This window comes from Falco punctatus (assembly GCF_963210335.1).
Source record: "Falco punctatus genome assembly, chromosome: 10".
In the NCBI taxonomy this organism is placed as follows: Eukaryota; Metazoa; Chordata; class Aves; order Falconiformes; family Falconidae; genus Falco; species Falco punctatus.
In genome coordinates, this window is record NC_137590.1 from 27,866,179 (window position 1) to 27,893,778 (window position 27,600).

The 27,600-nt window shown below is 45.6% G+C and overlaps 1 protein-coding gene across 1 annotated transcript; it reads right to left on the bottom strand.

Annotated features, from left to right (window-relative positions):
• Positions 1 to 144: 144 nt before the first annotated feature.
• Positions 145 to 25,645, bottom strand: RASSF10 (Ras association domain family member 10). Its single transcript, XM_080404772.1, has one exon. The coding sequence runs from the start codon at positions 1,599 to 1,601 to the stop codon at positions 252 to 254; it is 1,350 nt and encodes a 449-aa protein (XP_080260898.1). The 5' UTR covers positions 1,602 to 25,645; the 3' UTR covers positions 145 to 251.
• Between the last annotated feature and the right edge of the window lie 1,955 nt (positions 25,646 to 27,600).

Below are 27,600 nucleotides of genomic sequence, written 5' to 3' on the forward strand. Positions count from 1 at the left end.
GGCGGGGTTTGAGGCGCGAGCGGTGCCAGACGTGAATGAAACACAAACATGCTGCGGGTTTCTCTTCCTTAGATAAAAGCACCGGCGAGCCAGCCTAAGCGCTGCCCCCGGAGGGCGAGTCAGAACAAGTTTCAGCTCCCGAGCTGCAAGGCAGACGGCTCCTCCGTGTGCCTGCCTCCCGCGGCGGCCGGCCCGCCCGCCCCCAGCCCCGCACCGGCTCCCGGGGCGCCCGCCCGCCCGCAGCCCGGGCGCTAGACGAGGGACTCGCAGACAGGCAGCGAGTCCGAGTCCTGGCTGTGCATGGAGCTCAGCCCCGTGTCCGAGTCCTCGTCGTTGTCGGCGCGATCCTTGCGCAGCGCCCGCGCCTGCTCCACCCAGCCGGCCGCGCTGCCCCCCGCCGCCGGCCGCCCCCCGCCCGCCGCCCCCCGCGGCTCCGCCGGCGCCTCGGCCGCCACGTCCAGGGTGCCCAGCGTCTCCAGCAGGCGCTGCAGCTCCCGCTCCTTGTCCTCCCACGCCCGCTGCGTGTAGTCCAGGTCGGTTTTGACGGCCTCCAGGTCCGTGCTCAGCTTGAGGCCGATGTAGAGGCTGGTGCTCAGCTGGGTCTTCACCCGCTCGTGCTCCAGGTGCAGCTCGCCCTCGCCGCCGCCGCTCAGCTCCGTGGTGTCGCAGTCCGTCTCGGCCAGGCCGGGCCCCGCCGCCAGCTCCAGCTCCTCCCGCCGCCGCTTCATCCAGCGCTCGTTGAGCTCCTCCTGGATCTCGGCGGCCAGGTGCTCCAGCAACTCCTCCTGCTGCGCCCGCTGCTCCTGCAGCTGCAGCACCTCCTCGCACTTCCTGGCGTAGTCCTCCTCGGGGCGGCCGGCGGCGGGCTGTGCCTCCCGGACCGGCTCCGGCTCCCCGCCGCCGGCCGCCCCCACCAGGTAGGTGTCCTGCACGTAGTTGACGCCGTGCCGCTTCATGCGGTCCAGGTGGATCTTGGCCTCGTACCTGTCGATCTCGCGGTCCAGCTCGCGGAGCCGCTGGATCTGCTGCCGGATGGTGTGGTCCTGCGAGAGCACCAGGTGCACCAGCGTCTCCATCCTCTCCGCCGACGAGGCCTCCCGGGCCAGCGGCTGCTGCCGCTTCTTGTTGATCTTGGCCAGCTTGCGGAAGGCTTTCCTCACCACCCGCCGCTGCCGCTCCTGCGTGAGCGCCAGGCTGGCGCGGGCCGCCCCCAGGCCGTGGCCGGGGCGCTCCTTGCTGAGCACCACCCGCGCCTCGGCGCTGCGCGGCCCCGCGTTGGGCAGCGAGGCCTCGCTGCGCACCAGCACGAAGCGCACGTTGTCCTGCTCGTCCCCCCACGCCACCCAGAGCCGCAGGATCTTCGTCTTGTTGGGCAGGATCCGCTCGAAGCCGCGCCACTTCTCCACGATGCAGTAGGAGTGCGGCGGCCCCGACAGCATCCCGCCGCCGGGCTCGGGCAGCGCCGGCCGCTGCCGCCGGTGGTGGCTGTCCTCCAGCAGCACCCGCACCACGTCCGAACAGGTGGTCCGCCGGGAGAGCCCGGAGATCAGCTTCTCCTCCTGGCAGATCCACACCGAGATCTTCCGCTCCTCGGGCTCCATCGGGGGCGGCTGCGGGCGGCCGGCCGGGGCCGCCGGCTCAGGGCTGGCGGGGCAGCTGCTCCATGGGGAGCGCTCAGCTGAGGCGCGGCGCCGCCTGCCCGCCCGGCTTCAGCATGGCCGGGACGCCCGCCCGCGGCACCCCGCCCGTGCGCTCCGCCGGCCGCCCCACCCCTTCCTGCCCGGTGCGCCGGTCCGCCGGGAGGGGCCCGGCCCGCTGCGGCGCCCCGCTCCCCGCCGCCCGCGCTCTGCCGGGCCGCGCCGCCGCCGCCGCCGGGTTTTCCTCTCCCACCACGTGGGCGCCCCCCGCGGCTCACGCCCCGGCGGCGGCCGCCGGCCCCCGGGCAGCTCCGCGCCGCACTCCGCCGGCGCGGAAACTTCAAGGCAGGTCGCCGTCGCCGCGGTGTCCTTCTCCCCGCCCTGCCTCCGCCGTGAAGGAGCGGCGTCGAGGGATCTTCCAAAGTGCCGAGGGACAGGAGCAAATCCTGGAGCTTCAAAGCAAAAGCCAGGACTAGTGAGGAATTTCCAGTTTTAGTCCATCGCCTGCCTGTAATTAGGAAGTTCATGTTTGTAAAGCACTTCGCAGATGAAATATGCAAAGGACGGGAACGTCTAAGTGTTATTAAAATACTAGCTGAGCCAGATTTTAATGGGAGCTTGCCGTGCGCTTTGATGGGAACAGGATTGGTCTCCGAGCGCGGATTAAAACGAGGAGGAGGTGTAAAAAAAAGGGTAATAAAACGCAGGGTTGCGGCACTGATTTTCACAGCGTGATTGCATTGCGGGGTTCACAGACCTCTGCTTTGCTGCGTGGCTAGGAGGTACTACAGTGGGTAAAGGGGTGCACCCTCTAAAACCTGAGGGCAGAGCTGCACCTTCCAGGGGATTTTTGGAGCCAACAAAACTGGCACACCGTGCGGAGAGGACTTTTGCGTGAATAAGGTTTGTGTTCCAGCCAGTGGAACAGAACGGAGTTGCAGTGTTGTAGCCTGACCGCTGTCATACTGCTGTTCAAAACAATGAAGCTGGGGCACGCACAGTAGCGGGTTGACAATTATGCAGCCCAACACCCCCTTTTCCCCTAAAGTACACGGGCTCAGTGTGGGCAGCTGCTGCGCTAGCTTCTCCCGTATTTACGTGGAAGGACTAGTTCTGGGGAAGGCAGCCTGCCTTCTGCTCTGGCTGCGTAAGGCAGCTAATTGCGACGGTGGTTTCTGCCGTGCGGCCTCCTGGCTGGTGAGGAAGTGGGCTGAGGGACCACCGAACACCAGCATTCCTGGAGCCAGAGATCACGCGGATCATGTGCCTGCTGTTAATGCCCCTTTCCTGTATTACTGCAGGTTAAATGATTCCAAACTGAGGTAGCCACTGCATGTTGCAATAAGGGCACACAAGACAGGGGTGTTGGTAACAGACTGAATTTGGCTTCCTCACCCCAGCTGCCTTACATTGAAGTTGCCTATTCCTGTCCAATGGTAAAGTCTGTCGCTGCCCATTTCAGGGGCAAGCCGTTTTGCTCTCACAATGTATCAGAAGTGCTAGATCGCTCTGCTTTTTTTGGTATAGAGTGAAGCGTTTCCTGATACAAGGTTATTTCCGAGATGCAGTCTTTTTGTTCAGTGCAAGGATTATACCTAAAAGCATCGTTCACCCCAGGGCAGAGGCCGGTGGGTCCAGTGACAGCAGTCCTGTGAGAGAACAAAATGGCCTTAACAAAGGGCGTCGTAAGGACTCTGGGACAAACCCAACAGCTCGCACTGCCCTGGCAGCGTGGTAAGGTGTTGGACAGGAATGGCATGTGAAATGGGACTGTACAGTTCAGCTTTGCCTCTGAAAGGTTCAAGATGAAAAATACCCCGAACACTCCACGAGAGCAGGCAAAGAAAAGTTTCATTGCTCTCATCAGGCTGGCAGAAACTTGGCAAGAAAGACCATTCCTTGTTGTCTTCTGCAGAATCAGGTGCAGCAAAGGGGTTAATGAGGCAGTGAGAAATTGTCTGATTCCTTTATGGTGGTTCCTTGCCTTTCCCATTTAGTTTTGATCTCATTTTACATGTATTTCCTATGGGAATGTCTGTACCTACTTTGTTCTGGCAAAAACAATACAGAAAGAGCAGGGTGTGATGTGAAGAGACATCTTATGCTCCCCACAGGTCAGGCTGCTCCAACTTGTCTGACTGCCTGTATCTATCCAGCATCCCAGCCTGGCTTTGTGCGATGAAATTGGCAGGTGATGGTTCTGTCTTTCCTTGACCACATCTCTGTGTACGGAAAAGTGGCTCTGCCTCCCCAGTGGAGCCCCCAAGGCAGTGTTGCCGGAGAGAGGACAAAGATGTTGGCAATTTGGAGGCAGTAAGATTAAGGAGGCAACCAGGTACCTGACTTTGGTAGGATAAGCCTATCGGATGAGTGTGTATATATAATCCATGGTTAAAACGCTGGCGTTAGAAATTTACATTGTTAGATCCCAAGTTTAACTCTCAGGAATTTTGTTTCAGGCTGTCTGCAGACTCAGGAAACTGCCACCAAAGCATCAAAAGTTCACAAGCTTAAGCACGTAAACACCTATCTGAAGCAAAGTTTGGGCCCTGCAAGGCTGAATCCCAAAAGGTGACTGAATGTGGGCAATTCTTTGCCTTTCCTCCAAGGATCTTAAAGCATCCTACAGAGGAAGGCAATGTTATTATCTCATTTTTACAGATGAGAATGCTATGACATTAAGGAGTCAAGTGCCTCACCTAAGGTTATATAGCAAGGCCATAGCAGTGTCATGAAGCAAATCAGGTTCCTTCACTCTGGTGCCATTAGTTACTGAACTTGACTGCCTAGTGCTCTGCCTCCTTCCTCTCCTTCTCTCCTTCTTTTAATTATTCCATGAGAAAGGGAGATGAGGAATGCTTTAGTTCAACGACTCCAGGCAGTGATGAAATGAAAGTGCAAACTCAACAGTCAATATATTCTGTATCTCGGGTGAGGCAACAGACGACAGTGGCATACAGGCTACTTCAGACATCTCCTGCCTGGTGAAGTCAAATCTTCTACTTCACTTGACTGTGCCTGCAAACCTGCAAGCCTCAGCAGTGACGTGCAGAAAGGCTGTGTCATTAAAATATCAAATTGGAGGGAAAGACAGCTCTCTTCATTCTCTTCCCCGCAGAACAGTGATATATGAGGTCTGCTGTAATTTCTGAGTCAAGCATGTTGCACGATTTAAAGCTTAAAAATGTAATAAACATGATCTGCTGTAATCCAGAGGCTGTTCCTATACTGCTCTATCAATGCAGAGCTGTCAACAGGCTCTGTTTCTGAAACACAGTACTCCTTGACAGAATGCTGTCTAGAACATCACTTCATGGCATATATTTCTTTGATTTCTTTTATGAGTTGCAAAAATTCAAAGCTGAATATACTCTTAACAGCCACCTAACTGCCTAAAGGAGATTTATGAGCTTAACATTTCAGGCTGTGTTGAAAAGTCCAAGCCCAGGTATAGAACAGTTTATTTTTACCATTGCAGTAGAATTACAAATGATGGGAAATCAGCTGTGTTCTGGTATTTCCCATGAAGTTCTTTCTCTTCCTTCCTTTTTGTTGAGATGTGCAAGTAAATTACCATATCTTTCATGATAAGAACAGCATTTCCCATTGCAGGGTTGGATAGTGTTGCACCTGTTTCTTTTTTTAATCTGTTTTTATTTTGAGCTGAGCTAACAGGATGAAATTGCAGCCCTGATATTTTTAATAAATAAAATGGTGTAAGACTTTATCTTGAATACTTTGAATCTAAAACAAATAAATAAAAATATATTTCCTGCTTCCACAATTCCTATAGCAGGAAAATACAGTTAGAAATATAGTTAGAAAACTGTATTTGAGAGACAGAATTAATTTCTTTCAAAGGCATTTAAGTGGAAAAAAGTGTAGGATTCAGATTCAGGATATTTTTCTTTTTTTCCACAGTGAAGTTGCTTTTACTTTTTAGATCACGCTCAAAACAATTTACTTATTTTTCCTGAGGTTACATTTCAAAAGAACACAGTCTAAGTGAGATGAGTAAAGGCAGGCTGCAACTGGTAATCTATTGAGCCATCCCTGTCTGGAGAAGTTATTCTTTGTTGTGATGCAGAACAGCAATGCTGCTTTCCCGGCTTCTCTTCCTGTGTTTCTGTTAACCTTATTTTTGTGAGGTTTGGCTGTTGGTCCCATAAACTTGTTGCTTTCTAACATTTTGCCTCGACATTGATGAAATCCTAGAACATAATTGGACTGGTAATGTTAACAGACTTCTGCAGCGCTAGCCTGCCTTTACAGATATATGAACAGTGGAAGGGGCTACTTGAGCTTACAGGTCTCTCATGGGTTCTTTTGTCTTTTGTGCCTAGTTTTTCCTGAAAGTATAAAGCTGAATAAACAAATCATGTTGTGAATAACCAAATCATCCCTAGTTAGCATGCACAGAATGAAGCACTTGAAAAACTACCTCTCTATTAGCAGGAGTATCCAGGCTTTAGTCAAAACAGTTTGTAGGCTTGAGACTTTCATTTGAAAGAAGGTTGTTCAGTTTGTATCTGAACAGCTTTAGACATGAGAGAAAGCTTACTTTCTGGTTTTCTGTTGAAGCCGCTGAAGGAACCGGCACTTTTGATAAAGATGACTTCTAAGAGAAGGGTAATGAACTCTTGATCTACTTGTGTGAGCTATAAGGTCTGCAAACTCTTGATCCGCTTCCTTCAGTATTCTTGCATCTGACATGTACTGTCTTGCTTCTGAATGTCACCTGTGCAACCAGTACAAAATTTGGAGTAATTATTTGCTTCGCATCACTGGTGACACTTACATGCTAGTGTGATCCATTTGGGAAGACTGTGGTGTGGTCTGCTTGGATAATAGCTGCCAACGCTGTGTTATACTGCTTTGATTACTTTATCCAACTACTTCTTTTTAACGTGCACACACCCAAACTACAAACAGGTATGTCAGGAAGAAACTCTTCCCGTGAAGTCAGTGGGGGCTACATGGGTAAAAACTTCTGCAGTGCTTTGAAAATGCAGGTACACCTATAGACTACCATTAAAGAAAATTATAATGATGTATATTTGTATTACAGTACAACCTGGAAGTCTTGATGTGCTAGATGTGATGCAAATGCATGGGAAGAGACTATCCCTGCCTTGAAGGCTTAACCAATGCCATGCAGCAAGTTAGGGGCACAGCAAAGATCAGTACTAAGAATACAGATTTCCAGCTTCTCATCTTTGACCCAAGTCTTTAACAAATTGCTTTTGTTTGTTATGTGCCTACGATTCTTAGGATGGAAAAGAATGCCTCTGCCTCTACACCTTACACCTCAGATTTTCTTTTCTTACTGAATGATGTTTAGTATAAATGAAGGAGAACAAAAATAATTGAGCAGAGCAGAAAACAACTTTTTTCCTTATAATGTGCATAAAAGAGATACAAAGCTTTGATTCTAAGTCAGTCAGTGGAGATGCACTAGTATGCTTTGGGGGAAAACATGAGAAAGATTAGATTCAAATGATGGCTATAACCCTCCTTCTCCAAAAAAAGTTAAATGTATTTTGAAAATGGTTTTGAACTATTCCTAATAGCTTAGTCTTAGCTTGAATACTTAGTCTTCATTGATCAAAAATTATCAAAAAGGGATACAGAGAAGTTGTCCAAGCAGCCAGGGATCAGGTTAGGAAAGCTAAAGCCCTGATAGAATTAAATCTGTCCAGGGACATCAAGGGCAAAAATAAAAGCTTCTATAGGTACATTGGTGATAAAAGGAAGACTAGGGGAAATGTGGGCCCTCTCCAGAAGGAAACAGGAGACCCAGTCACCCGGGAGATGGAGAAGGCTGAGGTATTCAGTGACTTGTTTTGCCTCAGTCTTCACTGGCAAGTGCTCCAGCCACGCCACTCAAGTCACAGAAGGCAAAGGCAGGGACTCGGAGAATAAAGAACCGCCTGCTCTAGGAGAGGATCAGGTTCGAGATCATCTAAGGAACCTGAAGGTGCACAAGTCCATGGGACCTGACGAGGTACATCCACAGGTCCTGAGGGACTGGCGGATGAAGTTGCTAAGCCACTATCCATCATATTTGAGAAGCTGTGGCAGTTTGATGAATTCCAACAGACTGGAAAAGGGGAAACATAGATCCCATTTTTAAAAAGGAAAATAAAGAAGACCTGGAGAACTACAGGGTGGTCAGCCTTAACTCTACCTCTGTGCCCAGCAAGATCATGGAGCAGATCCTCCTGGAAACTATGCTAAAGCACATGGAAAACGAGGAGGTGATTGGTGACAGCCAGCATGGCTTCACTGAGGGCAAATCGTGCCTGACAAATTTGGTGGCCTTCTACAACAGTGTTACAGTGTTGGTGGATGAGGGAGTTGCAGCTGATGCCATCTACCTGGACTTGTGCAAAGCATTTGACCCTGCCTCACATGACATCCTTGCCTCTAAACTGGAGACACATGGATTAGACAGGTGGACCACTCAGTGGATAAGGAATTGACTGGACGGTTGCACTCAAAGAGTTGCGGTTAGCTCCTCGATGTCCAAGTAGAGAGTGTTGATGGGCGGTGTTCCTCAGGGGTCCATACTGGGGCTGAGGCTGTCTAACATCTCTGTTGCTGACGTGGACACTGGGGTTGAGTGCACCCTCGGCAGGTTTGCCAATGACACCAAGCTGTGTGGCGCAGTTGATATGCCAGAGGGAAGGGATGTCATCCACAGGGACATTGACAGGCTGGAGAGGTGGGCCCATACAAACCTCATTGAGTTCAGCAGGGCCAAGTGCAAGGTCCTGCATGCGGGTCAGGGCAATCCCAAGCACAAACACAGGCTGGGCAGAGAATGGATTGAGAGCAGCCCTGAGGAGAAGGACTTGAGGCTGTTGGTGGATGAGAATCTCAACATGTCCCAGCAATGTGTGATGGCAGCCCCAAAAGCCAGCCCTGTCCTGGGCTGCATCAAAAGAAGTGTGACCAGCAGGTCAAAGGAGATGACTCTCCCCCTCTGCTCTTGTGAGACCCACCCTGGAGTACTGCATTCAGCTCTGGGCTCCCAGCATAAGAATGACATAGACCTGTTGGAGTGAGTCCAGAGGAGGGCTATGAAGATGACCAGAGGGCTGGAGCACCTCTCCTGTGAAGATGGGCTGGGGGAGCTGGCATTGTTCAGCCTGGAGAAGAGAAGGCTCCTTGTAACCCTTATAGCAGCCTTCCAGCACCTAAAGGGCCTTCCAAGAAAGCTGGAGAGGGACTTTTTATGAGGTCATGTAGTAATAGGACAAAGGGGAATGGCTTTGTGCTGAAAGAGGGTAGATTTAGGTATTTGGAAGAAATTCTTCTCTATGGGGGTGGTGAGGCACTAGAGCAGGTTGCCCTGGCAGTGTTCAAGGCCAGGTTGGATGGAGCTTCGAGCAGCCTGGCCTAGTGGAAGGTGTCCCTGCCCATGGCAGCAGCATTTGGAACTAGGTGATCTTTAAGGCCCCTTCAAACCCAAACCATTCTATGATGCTCAATGCAAATATGACACTTAAATATTTAGCACTTGTAGCTTCTTTGCTTTCACATTAAACAGTTCTTTTACCCTTGAGAAAATGTTTGAGGCTCTCACAGTAATTGTTTCTTCAGTTTTGACCATTAAGCTCAAAGCAGATGTACTGGGTCATTCATTATCTTGTTGAGATTTATCAGGAAGGCTTTTAACTACTTCAGGGCCAAAATATTCCTGCTGGTTTTCCTCCCCTCCTACCAATTTGTGAATATCCATTAGAATATACCTTCCTTCTGAGTAAGTAAGCAGCGTGGTGATACGGTTTCCCATATAGGCACTCAGATGTCCTTTTTCAGATCAGTTTTATAGGTACGGAAGTGACTTGAGCTTTCTGGCCTTAATGGGGGTGATGGTTAGTGAAATGTTCTCCTGCTGTTTGTTCTGTACAGGCCAGGTAGAGGAGCTGCTTTGTCTACTGGGATCGATGAAAAAACTCCTGACAGGTTTCACTGGGAGCTGGCTCTAGAGTGCCGATAGCTGGAAACATTAGTTAGGCATGAAGCAAACGTCTGTTTTCATGCTGGCAATGTGAGTAACATGGTTCCTCAACGTAACTGCCGTGAAGAAAGAGACCAACCCTGGCGTTACGTTTTGGCAAGCATGTCTGTCTCACATGTGCTCACAGGTATACTTATGCACTCCACTTCTGTAGGGCAATTCTTGCAGGTACAAAGAGAGGGGTTGAATTTAATGATATATTATTTGAGCTGGAGAACAGTTAGTGACGTACATTCCTGTCTGTGAGTATGAAGTGTCTCATTCTACTGCCTTACAAACACATTCACTCCGAAATTTCTAAGAATCAAAAGATTAGTGTGCAAACATCATTGTCTGTATATTGTGTATGAAACTTTTCTGTGTTTAGATATAGTGACATCCTTTTCTCCAGGGAAATACATTGCAGGGAGCTTTCTAAAAGTGTCAGAAACCACCCTGAAGTGAAAGATGGTAAAATCAGGATGTATTATTGCAGTAAGATGTTTTGGCAGATTAGAATGAGGACAAAGGAATTCTCAGCCTTGGAATCAACAGAACTTTCAGCATTTCCAGTATTACCATGAAATTGTTTGATTTTGAAGTCTGTCCTATAAACGTGCTGAACAGGCAATCCATTTTACCTGTCCTGTTTGTAGCATCAGTAGTTAGTTTCAGCTTTTACAACACAGACGTATTCAGATAAGGGTTTAAATATGTGGCTATGAATCTATATATAAGAAGTGTAATTAACTCTTCAAGTATAATGAAATCCTTACTGAACTGAAGCTGTGAAATTGTTATGTTCTCCAGCTTCTTCTGTCCAGTGGAGATCTAACTCTCTGCAGAAAACATTCCCAAAGCTTTACTTCTGAACTTTTGTATTATTACCTTAAGACATTTATTTGTATCTTTAACGCATTTCTAAACATTTTTCTTTTGTATTCTTGGTAGTTCATCATAATATTAGCCTAACTTGAACCAAGCCTTTCTGAGTACCTCAAGTGAGAAAATAAAATTCACAGATGGGTAAATATGGATGCTTTAGAAATTATTTCGACAAAGGATAGTGCAAAAGGACTTAAAGAGAAAATGAAGTTGGATATAGACTCTCTATATTCCTGTGGCCCCAAATCCCATTCTGACATCAACAGTGGCAACTGGATTAGGTCCAGAGGCCAGAAGTTTCTTTAGAAAGCAAGATGATTTCAATGATGCTGTTCTTTCCCTAGAGCGGATTATGTCTTGGATGGGTTCCACAGACAGAAAATAAAATGAGATGTAGCTTAAGCTGGTGGAAAAAGTTGAGTGATGATACGCAATATGAGAAAGGAACCTAGGTTATAGTAATGTGGAAAAAGCCTTGGAGTTGGGTGTATGCAGCAGGGAAATAAGGTGTGTTATTTGTTGAAGCGTGGCTTTCCTGAGAGTCCCAGGAACATGGTGTGATGTAAGGCAATGGTCAGTTTTCCTCAGGATGGCCCAGCACGGGCCTGACAAGTAATATTGTAGAAAACCTGAATTGTTTAACGCTTGTTATATTGCTATAATAAAAATGGTTTTGCTTTATCCTTTTCCTCAGCTTAATAAGACAGCATGTTCCCTAGCTAAGCTGTAAGTATGATATCGTAATGAAAACAATGGAGAGACAACAGCAAGTGCAGTGCAAGGAAAATGAGAAAAGAAAAATTCAGGGGATGTCAAGACAATCAGTTGAATCTGGCAGTTTCTAGAGTTTTGTTTTAAAGGAAGTGACAGCAACATTGATAAAAACAAGAATTGACACAGCACTGTAAAATATAATGAATGATCCTGGCAGAAATGGGGACCATATCTAGAGGCTGCATCTGTGTAGTGGCAACCAAGTTTTTAGAAGGCCTAAATCCTTGCAAAGCCATGCAGGTATTACATGCAACAAGTGGAAAGACTGATTATTAATGTGCCTGCTCTTCTTTATAATGCTATGACTTTCACACAAGATTTTTCAGGTTAGCTTACAAATTGACAGCCGTATTAGAAGTGAGATTGTATCTGCCTCATTTACTTGTCGCTCAGGAAAGAATGGTACTCCATCCATCATCAGTTCCTTGTGCTGCAGTGGGCCACTGCATTGTAATTCTCATTGTAATTGTAAAGAGCATCCAGTCTTACCCTTTACTTCATGAACAATTCTCAGGGAGTCTCATGGGGCTACTGAGGTGGGTGTAGATTCTGCTGGCTGCTGCTGGCAGGATGCCTTGCATGCATTTCTACTGAGCGCTTGTAAAGTCAGTTGTCAAAAGCAGACTATTCAGTGAGAAAAACAACACCAGCAGGCCTCATTTAGTGTTTCCTGTTGACTGGCCGTTAATGACTGAAGAGTCATAATTTTTTAATGGTTTAATATTTACCGACTGAAAAGGCTGCTGTTGTAATGGAGCATATGTATTTTGCATCTAGTGAGGGCTTGAGACTTATGTATCACTAATTAGCACATATAATAATAAATAAAGTTAATTTGGGTGGGTTTTATATGCAGAAAACAAATAAGTCTATTACTTCTACTAGGAATATTCATCATAAATCAGATTTTTAGTAGCTTAAAGTAAATTAACTTCTTAAAGCTACGATGACTTATGTCAGCTTAAGGTTTGGTCCAGACTCTTTTTTGAAGCTGTATTTCCTACAGTTTCTTGTTGATGTAATTCGTGGCAACCGTTGAATCCTGTTTACTTTGTTTTAGCAAGGAAACTTACTTAACTTGATTTCATTTACCATGATAAGACGCACTTTTAACTCTAAAACTTTGCCAACTACTTGTTCTTAAGAAGGCGGTGCTGTTTTTAAGAAGTGTAAACTGATACTATTTGAACTGAAAAATATCTTAACTGCAGATTTGAAATCTCACATTGCAAGTCCTCTATTCTTCTCCATTTCGTTTCTATCCTGCTTGTACCAGCATCAGTCATTGGTTTTGGCAGTGTTTCTTAACACAGATATGAGGAAGGAAATACAACCTTTGAGGAGGAGAAGTTCAGTGCCTTTTCTCCATCCTGGAGTTTTAGCACTCTTGACAGCGTGAGGTCTGTTTTTCCTAAGGAACTTGTCAATGACAAGGAACTCATAGACATATCCTCAGACTTGTCACGTTGCTTACTGCTTATTGCTCTGTGCTTTGGGTATGCAGCGTTCTAACATGCTTCTTGGCTGCTGCTGTATGTGATCTAGCTCCACTGAACCACTCCGACTCTGGGCTATGAAAGGTGCTATATAAAAACAGCAAAGCCAACCAACCAATTATAAAAAAAACCCACAAGCCCAAACAAAAAAACTCACAACTGAACCCATCACTGTGGTGGTGGGTTTTTTCAAGAAAAAAAAAGGAGAAAAAGAGGACAACAAGGGAAGTTTGACATATTTTGGCAGAAATCCTAACATTAGTAGCGTAGAAGTAGTGTCAGGGGTGAAAAATCGACCTTATTGAAAATCCCAGGAGAATTGCTTTCTGAATGAGTGAAGGCTTGATCCAGAGAGATCTTGGGTTGCTGCCACAGGCTTCAAGGAAAGCTGGAGATGCCCAGAGCTATATGGCACAATTCTCCAATCTTCATAGCCTAGGAGAAGTTTAGGTCTCATCTTTCCCTTATTAGAATACATGCTTACTCATACTGCAGCCCAAATTACGATATGCAGCCTTTTGGCTGAAAGTTGAAAGGACGCCAAAATCCTGTATCGGGGTGTTTGACAGTAAGGTTCTTAAAATACATCAGACGAAATCCTGAGAACTGGAGCCTACCTGCAGCTTGGTCATAACCTGTGCATAACACAATGATCGATGTGATAGAAATGCCTAGATAGTCACAAAGCCAGTCACCATCTTGAATGAGAGTGGACTGGTATGAAAACTTTTAGTCCAAGGATTGAAATGAAACCTGAGTGAAGAATTCGTTGAGCAATTTCCCCAAACTTTCTGTTATATATAGTTTTCTGTATTCGTAGGGCTAATTGTGGTTACCAAATGATGGGTGGAGGCCTTTGGGTAAATAGAGTTCTACAAAGGTCACAGCCAGGGCCAGGGTGCTGTCAGGCTGGTTACTGTATAGGCACATAGGTAAAGGTGTATACTCTCAGGAGTGGGACTAGCTAAAGGTATGCTGGGGGATGAGAGCAGCTAGACTTCTGTTTTAGAGAGAACGAGGATGCAGAAACAGACCAGGCAAGTTTGAAAATGTACTGGCTCTGGATTTCTAAGTCTTACTTTGAAAGCCACCTTGTAAGCGGTGGACTTGCCTGAGTTGGGGGGAGTTGATCTGGCAGCCCCAGCCTAGGGCACAGAGGGTCAGCATGGTGCCCTGAGGCCAGAGGTGCCATCCTCTGCTCTACTGCTGCCCCCAGTACCGGCCACAGCAAGCTGGCGCAGGCCAGCTCAAGAGGCAGTAGCTCCCACAGCTATTCCTTTGGGGTCTGTTGTCCTTCAGTGGCCTATTCCCACAGCAGTGCAGCATCTCCTATAGCTGATGCGCCGCAGTTGTCCAGCCCGCAGCCAGGTGTGGCTGGCTCTGTTTGAAACCCGAGTTGGTTTGAGGATGAATATGGATGTGTAATGGAATTGACTTTAAATCTCTCTAGTGTTCTTTGGCTCCTGCCTTTCTTTTCAATCAGTACAGTAGAAAATTCTTTTGAAGGGAGATAATTTTACAAAGTGCTGAGTTCAGTGTTCCAGAGCCTCTGGCATTCAGCAGGAGACTTACGTTCTTTTAATCTATCTCCTGTGTTCCTATATTAAAGGAAATGTTTTCAAAGTGATTTGAGCAAGTTACTTGTGTGAAACCTGTTAACAAATAATAGGCTATACGCATGTAACTGTTATTTCACTTTCAAAGTTTGCCCTTAGGAGCAGAAAAGATTTCTCATTGCTAGAAATACTTTTTTTCTTTAAAAAAAAAAAAAAAAAAAAAAAAAAGGCTCTTGTATGTGATTTTTCATTCCTGTCTCTCTCCTGCTGGCTTTATTCATGCAAACCTCCCACCAAGGTCAAGGGGAGTTCTGGCTGATTTACAGACTACAGGAACTGGGAAGTTGATGCAGATTTAGTGACTCTCCCCATAGGACTGAGGGACATAGTAAAGGCAAGAAGCGGGTCTCAAACACAGGAACCTCTTCAGTCATTTCCCCTTCACCAGTATTTCACTCTCGGAGAGAGAACACACACACACACACACCCCGTTTGAAGGGAGAATTCTTGAAGAGATCCTGCCTGCATGATTGCAGCATTTTCCTGTCAAAGATCTGATCTTGTATCATGTGTTTGGGCTGGTGAACACTCCTGTTTCCCAGTAGGTTGGAGAATGCTGAAAGTGATGAAGTCCCACAGACAGTTTTGATAGGCTGTAGTCAAGGTGAAAAGTATGTCATAACTATGCATATATGATGTTGCTTCTTACAATTTCAGTTTTGGTAAGAAATGAGATTTCTTCAATGTTTTATTTAAACTAAAAATAGGCAAAATTACAGCTATGACAAACTGTAGGACCAGCTGTGCAGTAGTATCTATCCACATGGTGTGTTGTGGCAAACCCCAGGTAATCCCTCTTCCACAGAAAGGTTAGCCACCTCCTGTTACTGAGGAGCAGCTAACATGCACTGATTTGTTCCTGTGTGAAGCAGCAGTTCACAGCTTCCATGGTCTACAGTGTCCAACACAATGGTAGGACCTGCATTTCCAGGTGGGAATGCAGGGCATGAATGCACCAGAGTTATTTGGGAACGAGTGAAATGGGCTGGGAGTAACGTGGGCAGTACAAACTTTTGTATTGGTTTCAAATATTAGGTGAGAAGCACAAGGATCTTGGTGTGTAGCATGAGGTAAGAAGTAAGAATGTGGGAAGGTAGTGCGCAGGGAGCAGCAGTTGTGTTAACTGGTAGATAGCAGAGGATATGTGATGGGACAGTCATGGAGCAGCAGCTTTATTTGTATCCATCAAAAGCATGGCCCACCAGCAGACCACTGGAATAAAACATGTCATTATTTGTTTTCATTTATCGTTACTTCCTATCAGGAGTAATTGAGAAAAAATACTTCTTTTGTGGTGACTCTGCTGTTGTGCTTTCCAGTCTTGAGAGTCTGCATCTTGAGCTGACATCTGTTGTAGACCAAATAATTGCAGTCTGGTATTTGAAGCCCTGGTCTTCTGGCTCATTTGGTGCATTTTTGGGGATCAAGTGCCTGAGAACATTTTAGGCAGTCACAGCTTTTAGCTAAGACTTTACTGATATTTGGTACTTAGGAAGATCTTATTGGCTCTGTGTAGTATAAATCTGCAGGACTATGGCCAATCTTAAAGCACTGTCATTTTGAGTCCTCCAGAATTTCCTTAAACTGGTGGAAACCTCTCTAGATTACCATAGCAGGGAGCAACAGTGATCAAATGGGGCACAGAACATGTTTGCTATTCTGCCTTATTTTTCTGTTCTGAGAAACTCCCTCTGCTTCCCTTACCTGTCTGTACTTGGCAGCGTGCTCCGCTCTGGGCTTGCCTGGTGCTGCAGCGGGAGAGGCTGAGGTCACAGAGCTGGCTGTATCAAGAGCAATATGACAGAGCTTGGAGGAGTCCTGTGTGTGAAAGAGATGGCTGTGCCGGGAATGAACAATTTGCTGTCTGCTCAGCACAACGTGGTGCTGTTTCTGCGGTTTTGGTATAAGCATAAAAGTGAGTGGTCCACAAAGAAAAAGAAAAGAAAAACAAAAACCTGGAAAAGAAAGGGATATCACTACTAACACTGCTCCTTGGGCATTCAGACCATGATCTTTTGCTGAGTGGGGTGTGTGCACTGTTGTTTAACTAGTTTTGCATCGTTTATTTGATCTTTCCAGTTGGATTTGCCCAAATACCTCTCCAGCGATAAAATGTGGCAATGTAACTTACCAGTCCTCCCTCCTGGAAAGAAAAGCCCACTGCTCATTTGTCTTATTTCACATTCCATCATTACCTCCACTACCACCCTCTTCTGTGTAGAAGTAATTTTTCTGCAAGTCTTTCCCATCGTTACGAGCTCGTTCTGAAAAGCTATGTACATTGTTGGGCTGAGATGTAGGCCCACAGTGAAGTAGTAGGATTTCTTCCCAACAAATACTGGAAACCCTTCCTGCCTGCCACCGGCACCTGGCACCTTCATCCCACCTCACTCTGTTCTGCCAACGCACCTGCTGTTGTCTTACTGATTTTTTTAATTTTTTTTCTTTTTTGCCCCTCATTGCCTTAGCATGGGTTAAAATAGACAGCAATCTGCTCCATTTCATGTGTCAAAACAACTTCAGGCAGTGTCTGAGGGAATGATGCCGCTCCATGACTTCTAGGTGGTGTCAGCCTCGCCGGGCGTCCCCCTCCGTGCCGGGATCCCCCTCCCTGCCGGGGGGTGCGGCAGCACCTGGGGGCGCAGGGCCCCGCACAGCTTTAGCTCTGTCACCGCTGGCCGCGCCGCCGCCTCCCGGACCCCGGGCTCTGTCCCCAGGGCCCGCAGGGACCCCCCGCAGCGGCCACCAAGGGGACCGCCAGCCCTCCCGGCGGCCGCCACAGCGTGGAAGCTGTAATGCGCTGGCTAAGTGGCGGCGTGCGCGCCCGCTGTCCGACGTCCTGGGTCAGTCTGTGCTCTCCCCCCGTCAGGGACCCGCCCGTTTCCACGCGGCGCGACAGGGCCCTGTCGCGACCTGCCCCTTCGCTGCCCCGCGCGAGCGCTGCGCGGCATAAAGCGCATTTCTGCCACCGGCTGGGCCGCTGCTGTCGGTCTGTGGCGCCCCCTGGCGGCCCGCGGGGGAGCCGGCGGGCTGGGAGGGAGCGGGCTCGGTGCCGCCTCAGGCTCGGTGGCGGGCGGGCGGGCAGAAGCGTCCTCCGGGCTTTCCCAGCTCTTTACTGAGGGAAATGTGGCCTTGCTGAAGCGCCCTCCGGGCTTCCCGTGCGCTTTCCTGAGCGAAACACGGCCTTGCTGAAGCAGCCGGCGGGAGCGGTTCTGCGTTGATGGGGTTCGGGCTCCGGCGGGGATGCCCTTGGTGGCCCGAAAGCGCCTTGGCCTTCAGCAGTGCTTCTGCGTGGCTCCCCCCTTCACTCGGACGGAAAGCGGCCGGCCTTCTCCTCAGAAGCGGGGTGCCCCGTTGCAGGGTGCCCGCAGGAGAGCCCCCTGCACAGCTGAAACCCGGCCCGGGCCGCAGTTGTTACCTCAGGGTGGTTTGCGTTAGCTGCGGCCCTGGCAGCCTGGACCTCTGCAACTACATGTTGTGCAAAAGAAATCAACAGGAAAAGCAGTTTCCTGATGTGATATTTTCCCCTCAGAATAGGGTTTTTTAACAGATCCCCCAAACCTTCTCAGGACGCTGGGTCCTTGGCTTTGTTTTCAGGGGCTGGGAAGGGCAGAGGATCAGCTGATAGCCGAGGAGGGCCTGGCCGGACAAGAAGGGCTCCTGCTTGTGCTGTGAGGCTGCAGAAGAATTCCAGAGCCATTCCCACCGCCGGGCCCCAGCAGGAGTCATGCCTGCTTGGGAAGCTCTTTGTTACTGTACAGTCTTTCTCTGTAACCCAGCCTGGAGAAAGCTAGAGTAGTCGAAAGCTATGTTGGTTTTTTTTCTTCGGTATATCTTCAGATTACTGACAAGAAACCTTTAGCACAAACCACATCATCTTCTGGTGTTGGATAATAGTTTGGTAATCTAGCACGAGCGTTAACTAAAACAGCATAGTCTGCACATTTTGATCTGAATTCTTACCTCTTTATCAAAAAGTTTATTTTGAGACTTTGTAAAGATGAGTAACTGGCTATGAGGCTGCATGTAACAAGGAAAGGTCAAGACAGCCATTACAGCACCGGAGTCCAGCTCTGCCAGGTCTCAGCACCAAGTTCCACCCCCCCCCAGCAAATCTGCTGCAGGTTCCCACACCTCCACGATACACGTCACACGCTGGCAGTGGGTAGGTTTGCATAAATTTTACTGGTAATGAAATGAAATTAAATGGAATGTAAAAAGAGGAAAACTAATTAAGTGTGGTAAATAAGACTGCCAGAGAGATTTCATTCATGAAAGTAGAGAAATGAGGCAAATTCATTTCTCATTTACAGTAATTTACCTTGCATTTTGCTGTGAGGATACTAAGTTCAGTTGCAGACTGTTTTGATGGTAAACTCTCATTTAGCAAGGTGTCACCTTTAAATCAAAGTAGTTTCTTGAAATTAGTGATTTACATATTTAAAATTAAGGATGTGATCAAATATTTTGACAGGAATGTTCAGTATCAGTGGGCATTTTCTGTATGTTGAAACTGAACTCTATGCATCTTGTAGCTTATGATGGTTAAAGGAAGCGATTTTACTCTCCTAATAACATCTCTTAATTCTGAAGGTGGCATGATCATTTTCCTGCATTAGCGATCAAAATAGTTTGTGCCAGGAGCTAGATGATAAGAGTCCTCTTGCAGTCAACACTCATGTTTTGGAAAGGAGTGCCTAAAGAGGTATTCATATGGCGTGGACAAAGGGTTGAGAAAGTGGCTTTCACAGTAGTATTTGCACTTAGTGGGTTTTGTACAAGCAGCCTCCCACTCTTTGGTTTTCTCCCCTCCATCTGCAGCCGCACCTTGAATACTGTGTTCAGTTTTGGGCCCCTCACTACAAGAAAGACATTGAGGTGCTGGAGCATGTCCAAAGAAGGGCAATGAATCTGGTGAAGGGTTTGAAGAACAAGTCTTACAAGGAGCTGGGATCGTTTAGTCTTGGACAAAAGGAGGCTGGTGGAGGGGGGGTGGGGGTGGCATCCACCATTCCTTCCTCCTTCAAATCAAATGCAACTTTCAAAATACCCCTATTTAATGTCTTAACTCGGAAAACTACATGTATTGAGACCTGCAAAAAATTATCAAATTACTTATGGTTTGCAATCAAAGACTTGTACTTCGGTACCCCTCCCAAATACTGGCATTTTTCTCTCACATACATTATCTATAATGTAGATTATTTCCTTCAGGCACATAGACTTTTATCTCTCTCTAAATCCATGTCATTTTGTGGCAGTATTTAACACTTAACCAGTGGACTCACAGACAATTAAAATTGACTTCACATATTTCATATGCTGTGAAGAAACACAGAAATTTTGTGGTAAGTATTTAGGTGTAGTACTCCACGTGCTCAGGGAGTGCGCGTTTCTTTAACTGGCCCTCTTACTGCTTTGTACTTCTATTCATTTCATTTAGATTTTCTAAATGAGACAGGCACTAGCAGTCCCTGCCTGCTCCATGAGGCTTTTTCACCTCCCCTAACACTTTGCTGCTGATCGTTATTTGTTTATAGAGCTTCTGCCAATTTTCCATCCTGTGACTGCTTATGTCTGAGACAGCTTGAACCGAGTGTGACAGGGACCTGCTGTAACAAATGCCTTAATAAAATCCTCACAGCAAAAGCCTGTTGTACTCTTTGCATCCACTAATTTTTCAATCCAATAGCAGTGCAGTTTGTGCAACAAGATTTCTTTGCAAATGCACATTGTTCGTTGCTCAGAGCTGCAGTTTTTGCTGGACAATTTGTAAATTTGGGCTCTAGAGACTGTTGATATTTTACAGGTGTCCAAAGTAATTGCAAGCACTACTGGTGCTGTACTTGCTTTATTCCTCTGTGGCACATACTGCAGTGCCGGGAATTTTTAGTGAATATTCCAATGAGATTCACAGTGATGTACTTCAGGGCTGGTAGAGCTTTTATGGACTGACATTAATGTGAGGTCAGCATTTCATTTCCTGTGGTGCATGAGTGTTTATTTCTGTGTATTTTACAGTATATTTGACCTGAAAGAGCTTTGTATTTGAGGCAGAACTCCCACGCTGTTGTGCCTACGGTCTCATCAGCAGTTCTGATTCACTGGTTTTGTTGGTTACTCTGTTGGGTGTTTTTTCATTCTTATGTCACAAATGGTCAGATACAAGCTTAGCAGACACACAGACAACAAGAACGCCTGCTGTTATACCATGTTCCCCACCCCCACCCCACCTTGGAGAATTTCAATTATTTAATAGTATTTAGGCTCCTGTACTGCTTTTCATCTCAAAGCACTTTATAAACATTAACTAATTAATTCCTATTACTTGTAAGCAATCTAATGTTTTTCCTATTCCCAACCCTTCTTCTCTCCACCCACCAAGGAGACAGATCAGTCTCTAGACCCTTCACTAGAATTAGAGCTGGAGTGACTAAGCAGTCAAAATATTTGCATCACAGATTTACCAATCTGCTCTGCCAAAAAAGCCACCCACCCTTTTTTTTGGTATTCAAGGCACAAAGGTTACAAGACTGAGTGTAAGTTACATTGGCTGTCTCTGGAGAGAAGTCTAATAAGCACAGCCCTTGAGGGCAGGTTGTCGATCTTCAGCCACAAGCAAAAAATTTCAGCGTGAGTTTTGGAAGTTGCAGCTGCCATTTGTGTGTACATATTTTAAAATGGTGAAAAATATATCAGTCAGGAGCACACACAAGAGGCATCTTGTAAAGGTCTGTTTGTCTTCTGTTAGATTGATTAATTTTATTGATTAGGGTGTTTGTTTTGGGAAGACTTTGATATTCTGAGTATATTCTATCCCCATGTCGATCAAATACACCTGTACGAAATACACATGCATCATGTCTTCAGTTCCCTGTGGCAGGTTATACAAAGGCAGATCTTCCCCTTTCAAAGAAGTCATATCTTTGGTTTCAATTCAGATAATCAGGGGCAGCATTATGACCAGCAGGAGGAGGATCACGAGCTGAGGCTGCAGCTTCTGGGTACGCACTGGGCATCCTCCGTCTCAGCGTAGTGCTTGTTTACAGGCTCCCATTAAATGCAGGCATTGCACTAGGTAAGAATACCAGCATATAGAACATAGCAGGATACTAAGAACTAAATAGTGCTCTGCAGCGTGTGTGTGTGTATTTTTTACTATGCAACAACATATGATCACACTGAGTAAATCATACTATAGAAAACAGAATTAGATTAAGCTTTATTTTGCATTAAAAAAAAAAACCCTAAATGCAATGAAATGTTAACTTGAGAACCAAATTCTGCTTTTGTGTGGGCAATCATAATTCCATGCAGGTGAATGGCTCAGGTTGTGTCTTAAGGCAGATGCAGTTTCATTGTGGCTGAATTCCAACTGCTGCACAACAGTGTAGAATTATTCCCTTTTCTTTTAAAGTAGAAATTTGGCATTGAATAGCATATATTGAATTGCATAGCAATAGCTTTTTCTTTCTTCAAACAACCTGTCGGTGTTTGTCACAAAAAAAGCTAACTGTCCTAAAGGAAAAATCTTTCCTATGTTTGTTCTGACATTGTATCTTATCAGAGCTGGAATTGGATTCCTGTTTCCTGCTCTCTCTGCTCTCTGTGAGATAACACCAACAACAGTATGTCATAGCTAGGGATGCCTGCAATGCAACTGCTTCTGTGCATTGTGAGCGGGCACCTGGGTGGTGCAGGTTAAGGAAAAGAGTGGGAGCACCATTGCTGTGAGATGCAATGGAAATGTTTTCTGACTGGAATATTTCAGAATTCTTTTTCTTTTTTCCTCGCCAAGGTCAAACAAACTAACTTTTTCACAGTGCAAACGTTTGCCTTAAAATAGAGCATTCTTAATCAGCTCTGCCTAAAACCCCTTTGAAAATCACAATTTCAAGCCCAATAATGTAGTGATATTTTTGTATGAGGCTCCCTGTATGTGAGGAATCATTTGGATGTCTAAAATGTGAGCAGCTGGCTGCTGTATTATGGTCATCACCTGTACTGTGCGAGACAGAGGCAACTCAGTGTCAAGACTGAAATAGATAAGACAGCCGCCCCCCTCACCTGCCATGCAGTGCCAATATGTTAAGTAAATGTTTGACAGCAGGGTGATTTTGTGTCATTTAAACCTTCTGGACAGCAGTGCACAGTGTTCAACTGGTCTTTGTGCAAGTCTTGTTGCAAAACCCAGCAGTGGCAGGCATGTGGCTTTTCCCACTAGCAAGGAGTCAAATAGAGCAATGGCAATTGTGCTTTAGCTGTGTCCTGAGGGGCAGCACGCAGCATCTCCATAAGATCCAGAGCAGGGCTAAGGCTGAGAGCCTGCTAGAAGGGAAGAAGGAATTTCAGTTGTTCTTTCAGCTGTTTCCTGTATGTACATGTGAAAAGCCATGAAGGACATGATCCTTTCATCCCTTCATTCAAAACCATCCAGCCAGCAAAGTGTTCTGAAGAGGCTGTCCAGGTTTCAGCATCATCTGGACCCTTCAGAAGTGACTTAGGTAAGCAAGAGCAGCAGAAGTGGGCAGTTACTAAACCAGCTCTGGAGTTCAGAGCTCTGTCTTGCAGCTGCCTTCAAGGTATGGGGTGGGGGCTCCAGAGTGAGGAGGCATCTTTGCCCTTTGCATGAGCAGCCTCTGCTCCACCACCAGCCACCCTACAACCATTCAGCTTCTTACCAGATCTTTATTTCGCGCCTGCCAGCATTTGCTGCTTGCTGATAGGACATTGAATTTATCTGGGCAAATCACGTTTTTTCCCTTTCTCTTGAGATACAGACAACCTGATAGATACCCGATCTCCCTGTGGTACAGTCTTCTATCCTGAGGAATCAAACCGGTGGGATCGATCCAGTTGGACAGTCCTGAGTAAATTAGGGAAGAGATTAGCTAGCTGCTAATTATTGAATGAGGCTGACAAGGGGATTAAAGCATATCCTCTCCAGAAGTGAGTACTGTTATTTTTTTGGCAGAGATACCAGTAGTAATCTCTGTGCTATTTTGAAATTTACTTTTCTTCCTTAGGAGGTGAATATTGGCAGAAATGAATGGTTTGTGGGCTTTGTGTTTTGGGGTGGGTTTTTTGGGGGGTGATGGGTTTTTTAAGCAAAATCTCAATGGTTTCAGCTGCAAATCTGGAGATTTGCCTTGTTCACCTCTGGAAAACACAGTAGAATTAGGAACAGAGGGTTCAAAACCAACCCAGTTTACGGAAAAGGCTGTGTTCATTGTTCAAACCAGAAAAGACAATTCTAACCATAGATTTCAGTTTCCCATTTAAGCAGATCATCAGAGTTCAGTATCTTAGTTTCTTTGAACTAAAGCACTTATTTTAGAAAATGCAATCAATTTTGAATATAAAATCTGTAATAAAGCAAAATCCATCATTAATCTTTGTATGGTTTTCCAAGGTTTTATACTTCCTTTTGAAAAACGTACTATATTTCTAGTGTGAATATTGTAGGGTTTTGGTTTTCATCATTGCACCTCTTAATATTTTTTGTTATCTTCATATGAGAAACTAAAACATTTTTTCTCAGCCCTTTTAATCATTCTCACAGCTCTTCACTGTCTTTGCTTCAGTGTATCAGGTGATCTTTCTTCACTTCTTAGAACTGGAACTAGGTACCATACAGTTGCTGTAGTAATACCAAATGTGTTGGTATTAAAAAAACCTAGGCAGGGTTCCACCATTTCAGCGTCCAAGCATTGCATTCACTCTTTTGCCCCACTGTAACAGCTTGTATTTAACTAAATGCCCATCACACATCAAGTCATTTTCAATGTCACTGCTTTTCAGAATGAAATCTTCTGTCTGTAACACTTGGACTCAACCAGTAAAAGTCTTGGGTGGTACAGCCATCTTCCAATGCCTAAGGTTAAGGTAGATTTAACTCTGAGTCAAATTTTAGTGTGTAATACCTCGGGCATGCTGACTGTAAAGTTTTTGGAAGCTCTAGGTGCAGCGCCTCTACAGTCCCAGGCAAGCAAATCACTCATGAACAGGTCACCTGTGCAGAGCTGTTCAGATAAGCCAAAAAGCCAAGACAGACATCATCTGACCAGTCCATCTGTGAACTTTTTCCCTGCATAAGTGTGTTTGCAGTGGCTGCTTTGCCAGGTGCCCAGCAAGCCAGGAAACTGAATATTCAGAAAAGCAGGCAGTTGCTATGAATACGAAAGAATGTGTCCTGTTTGACATTTCAGGTCAGATTTAAGATTTCACATTAGAATAAGAAAATGCAATATCATATGAGATGTCTGGCAAACCATAAAGTGGACCGTACAGTCATTTTAAACAGAGGGCCCAGTGTGAGGAGCGTGCATGTTGTGCTCGCTGCTTCTGCTGTTGAGTGTCATCGTTACTACCTCAGAAAAAAATAGCACTGCGTCAGTCATTAAGCAAGAACTCCTTCTGACATGTTTTTTTATTATTAATTCCAGGAACAGAGCATGACTAGGTAATACTTTCTTTCAGCGCACCCACTCAACAAGCAGGAATCATTTCCATTTTAGAAACAGAGACACTGAGGTAGATAAGCAGGCTGCAGCATGTCAAAGGATGTCACCCACTGAAAACCTGCAGCATCTCAGGGTTAGAAACCAGGAATGTCCTTTGAACTTTTCTCTTTATGTGCTCCCCCAGACAATTTGCAGAGGGGACAAAGTAATTTACCATGAGGTCCAAATCTGAGGATTTAATTGCACCTGAGCAGACTACAAAATGAATATGCTGACGTGTGTTGCTGGGAGAGGTCTGAGTGAGAAGGAGCAGACTGAGTCACACAGGAATGAACATAGTGTTACGCAGATCTTTGATGGTATTTTAGCGGACTTTCTGTTCCCAACTTGGTTGATTCCTGTGTGCATAAACAGTGGGAGGACAGACGGACCTCAGGCATTTGGCAAGTTTAGTAAAGTAAATTCTTAACTTTTTTGGTTTTGTTATTTTGAACAGTAGGCGTATCTGTATGTGGGTGTTGGGAGCTTTTCATGACAACTTAACTCTGTTGAAGTTTACTGTGTTAGTATGTTTTGGTCAGCAGAGAAAAAGGTGGAAAACTTTTCTCTGAAAAAACATTAAAACACCATCTTGGTCTGGTGCCTTCATCAAGTCCCAAAGTAACCACAGGGTTCATTTGAGTTCCCCTCACTGTCCTCCCCTGTATGGTTCAACGCTTTTCATGGACTCTACTGTATCAGAAATGTTGCTGGAGGTGGGGGGGGGGGGGGGGGGAGAACTTTCAGTTCCATCGCTTTGACTGAAGAGCCTCCAAAGAGTTTTCAGAGGATGACAGCTAATAAGCCAAACTTTGAACCCAAATGCAGACATTTACCACATGGCTCCTGCTGAGTACAGACTCTGGAATTTGGCGTTGCTGCCTTGGGCTTTCCAGGATTTCAACAGATGTAGTGCATTGATTTAATGTTTAAAAGGGAACCCTGCTGTGGCTTCCACAGCTTGTTTCATCGCTTTAGAAATCAAGCAGTAACATACAAACAATACAAGCAATTTTGTATTATAAACAACATCTAATGTTTAGGGAATCAGGATTAAAATAAAACGTCTTCAAGACTTTTGGCATTCCCCTGTCCTCCATCTGGAGATCATTTTCTTTTTCCAGACTCTTCCCATTTTTGTCTATTTCTGAATTATCAGCATTTTCCTTCTAACTTGGAAATATCTTCAATTTGCACCTTTTTTTTAACCACACACTTACCTTGACAAAGCTCGTTGTTTGCCCCGAATAATTCAGAGCTAATATGAAGGCTAACTTCACACAGTACAGTGTTTGTGCAATGATCATTCCACAGTGCTTACTGCATTGTACAATACTTATATGCAATAAGACACAGAGCCCACAATAAGTCATTTCTATGTTAACATCCATGCTTTTGCTTATACATTCTTGGGACCCGATTCTTATACTAAGCTCTCTCAGTTAGTATGCAGTATGGGGATGAGGTCATCACGCTTCTGAAAACACTTCTAGAAACATAAAAGCACAGAGATTTACTACATCTTTTGCCATTTGCTTTCAAGGAGTTGCTTTCAGAAGCATTCAAAGGAATTTTCAGTAATAAATCCAGGGTCCTTTACCTTTACCACTGTGTAGTTTTATGATTATACCTCCAAAGAAAAATATTAGAGCTAGAAAAGATAAAGGCAGATTAGAATAGTAAAAGATATGGACCACCTTCTGTGTTGAGCATGATGTGAGGTTTTGTTAAGCATCACATGAGGCTTTTAGCTTAGCAAAAGGCAGCTGAGGGGGATAAGGTAGAAAAGTATAAAAATCACTCAGGGAGTAGAGAATGTAACAGCAAAGTATCACTTACCATTTCTCATTGTTCAAGAAGTAGGTGGCAAATCTGAAAGAGATACTTCTTCAAACACAATGTAGGTACACTGTGAGCCTTACTGCCAGAGGTTGTTGTCCATGCCAGGTTTACCTGTATTCAGACTACACCCATTTGCAGAAGTACGCTTCAACAAAAGCTATTAAACACAAATGTTACCATCTCTGGTTCCGGAAACTATTACCCTGTGTACCTCTGAAAGCTGAAAGTGTTTGTCGGGGGAAAAGTGCTATACACTTCCACCATTCTCTTTCTCTTCCATCTGCCATTCAGCACTGTTGAGACAGAATACTGGGCTGTACCCTGCTGTGAAGTCCAGCAGTTCTTATGTTTCTAGTCTAAAGCTTCATTTCCTTCAACTTAGCTTCTTTTCTCTTTGTTTCCTGCCATTTCTATTGCTCTTCAGTTTTTCCATCTATCAAGCCATGTTTTTTGCTGCCTTTACTACTTCTGCTGTTTTCTGCTTTCTGTAGGTCACCTTCAGAGATTAACTTGTTTGACCTCCAGCAGATCTTTTACCTTGAGACGTAGAAAAGACTTTAGCTGGATGACATCCATCTACATTTTCTAGTTACCAATGATTTGGGGGTCTAAGAATGAAGTATCTCAAAGAGAAGTTGGAGTATTCACTGCCTGAAAAAGTAGGTTTGTTTAAGGAGTCTCTATCCAATTACCAAAGAATTGTAATATGCAAGAATTTTGTTGTCACTACCATTTTACTTGTGCAAGTGCTTGTTAAATTTTTATGTCTTTAGCTGAGGGGTGATTTTTAAAAATTGAGTTTGTGTGACTGTAATATTGGGCACAGTGGGGATCATGGAAAAT

Excerpts from the sequence above, each read along its gene's own strand:
- RASSF10 (XM_080404772.1), bottom strand. The coding sequence starts at position 1,601 with ATGGAGCCCGAGGAGCGGAAGATCTCGGTGTGGATCTGCCAGGAGGAG.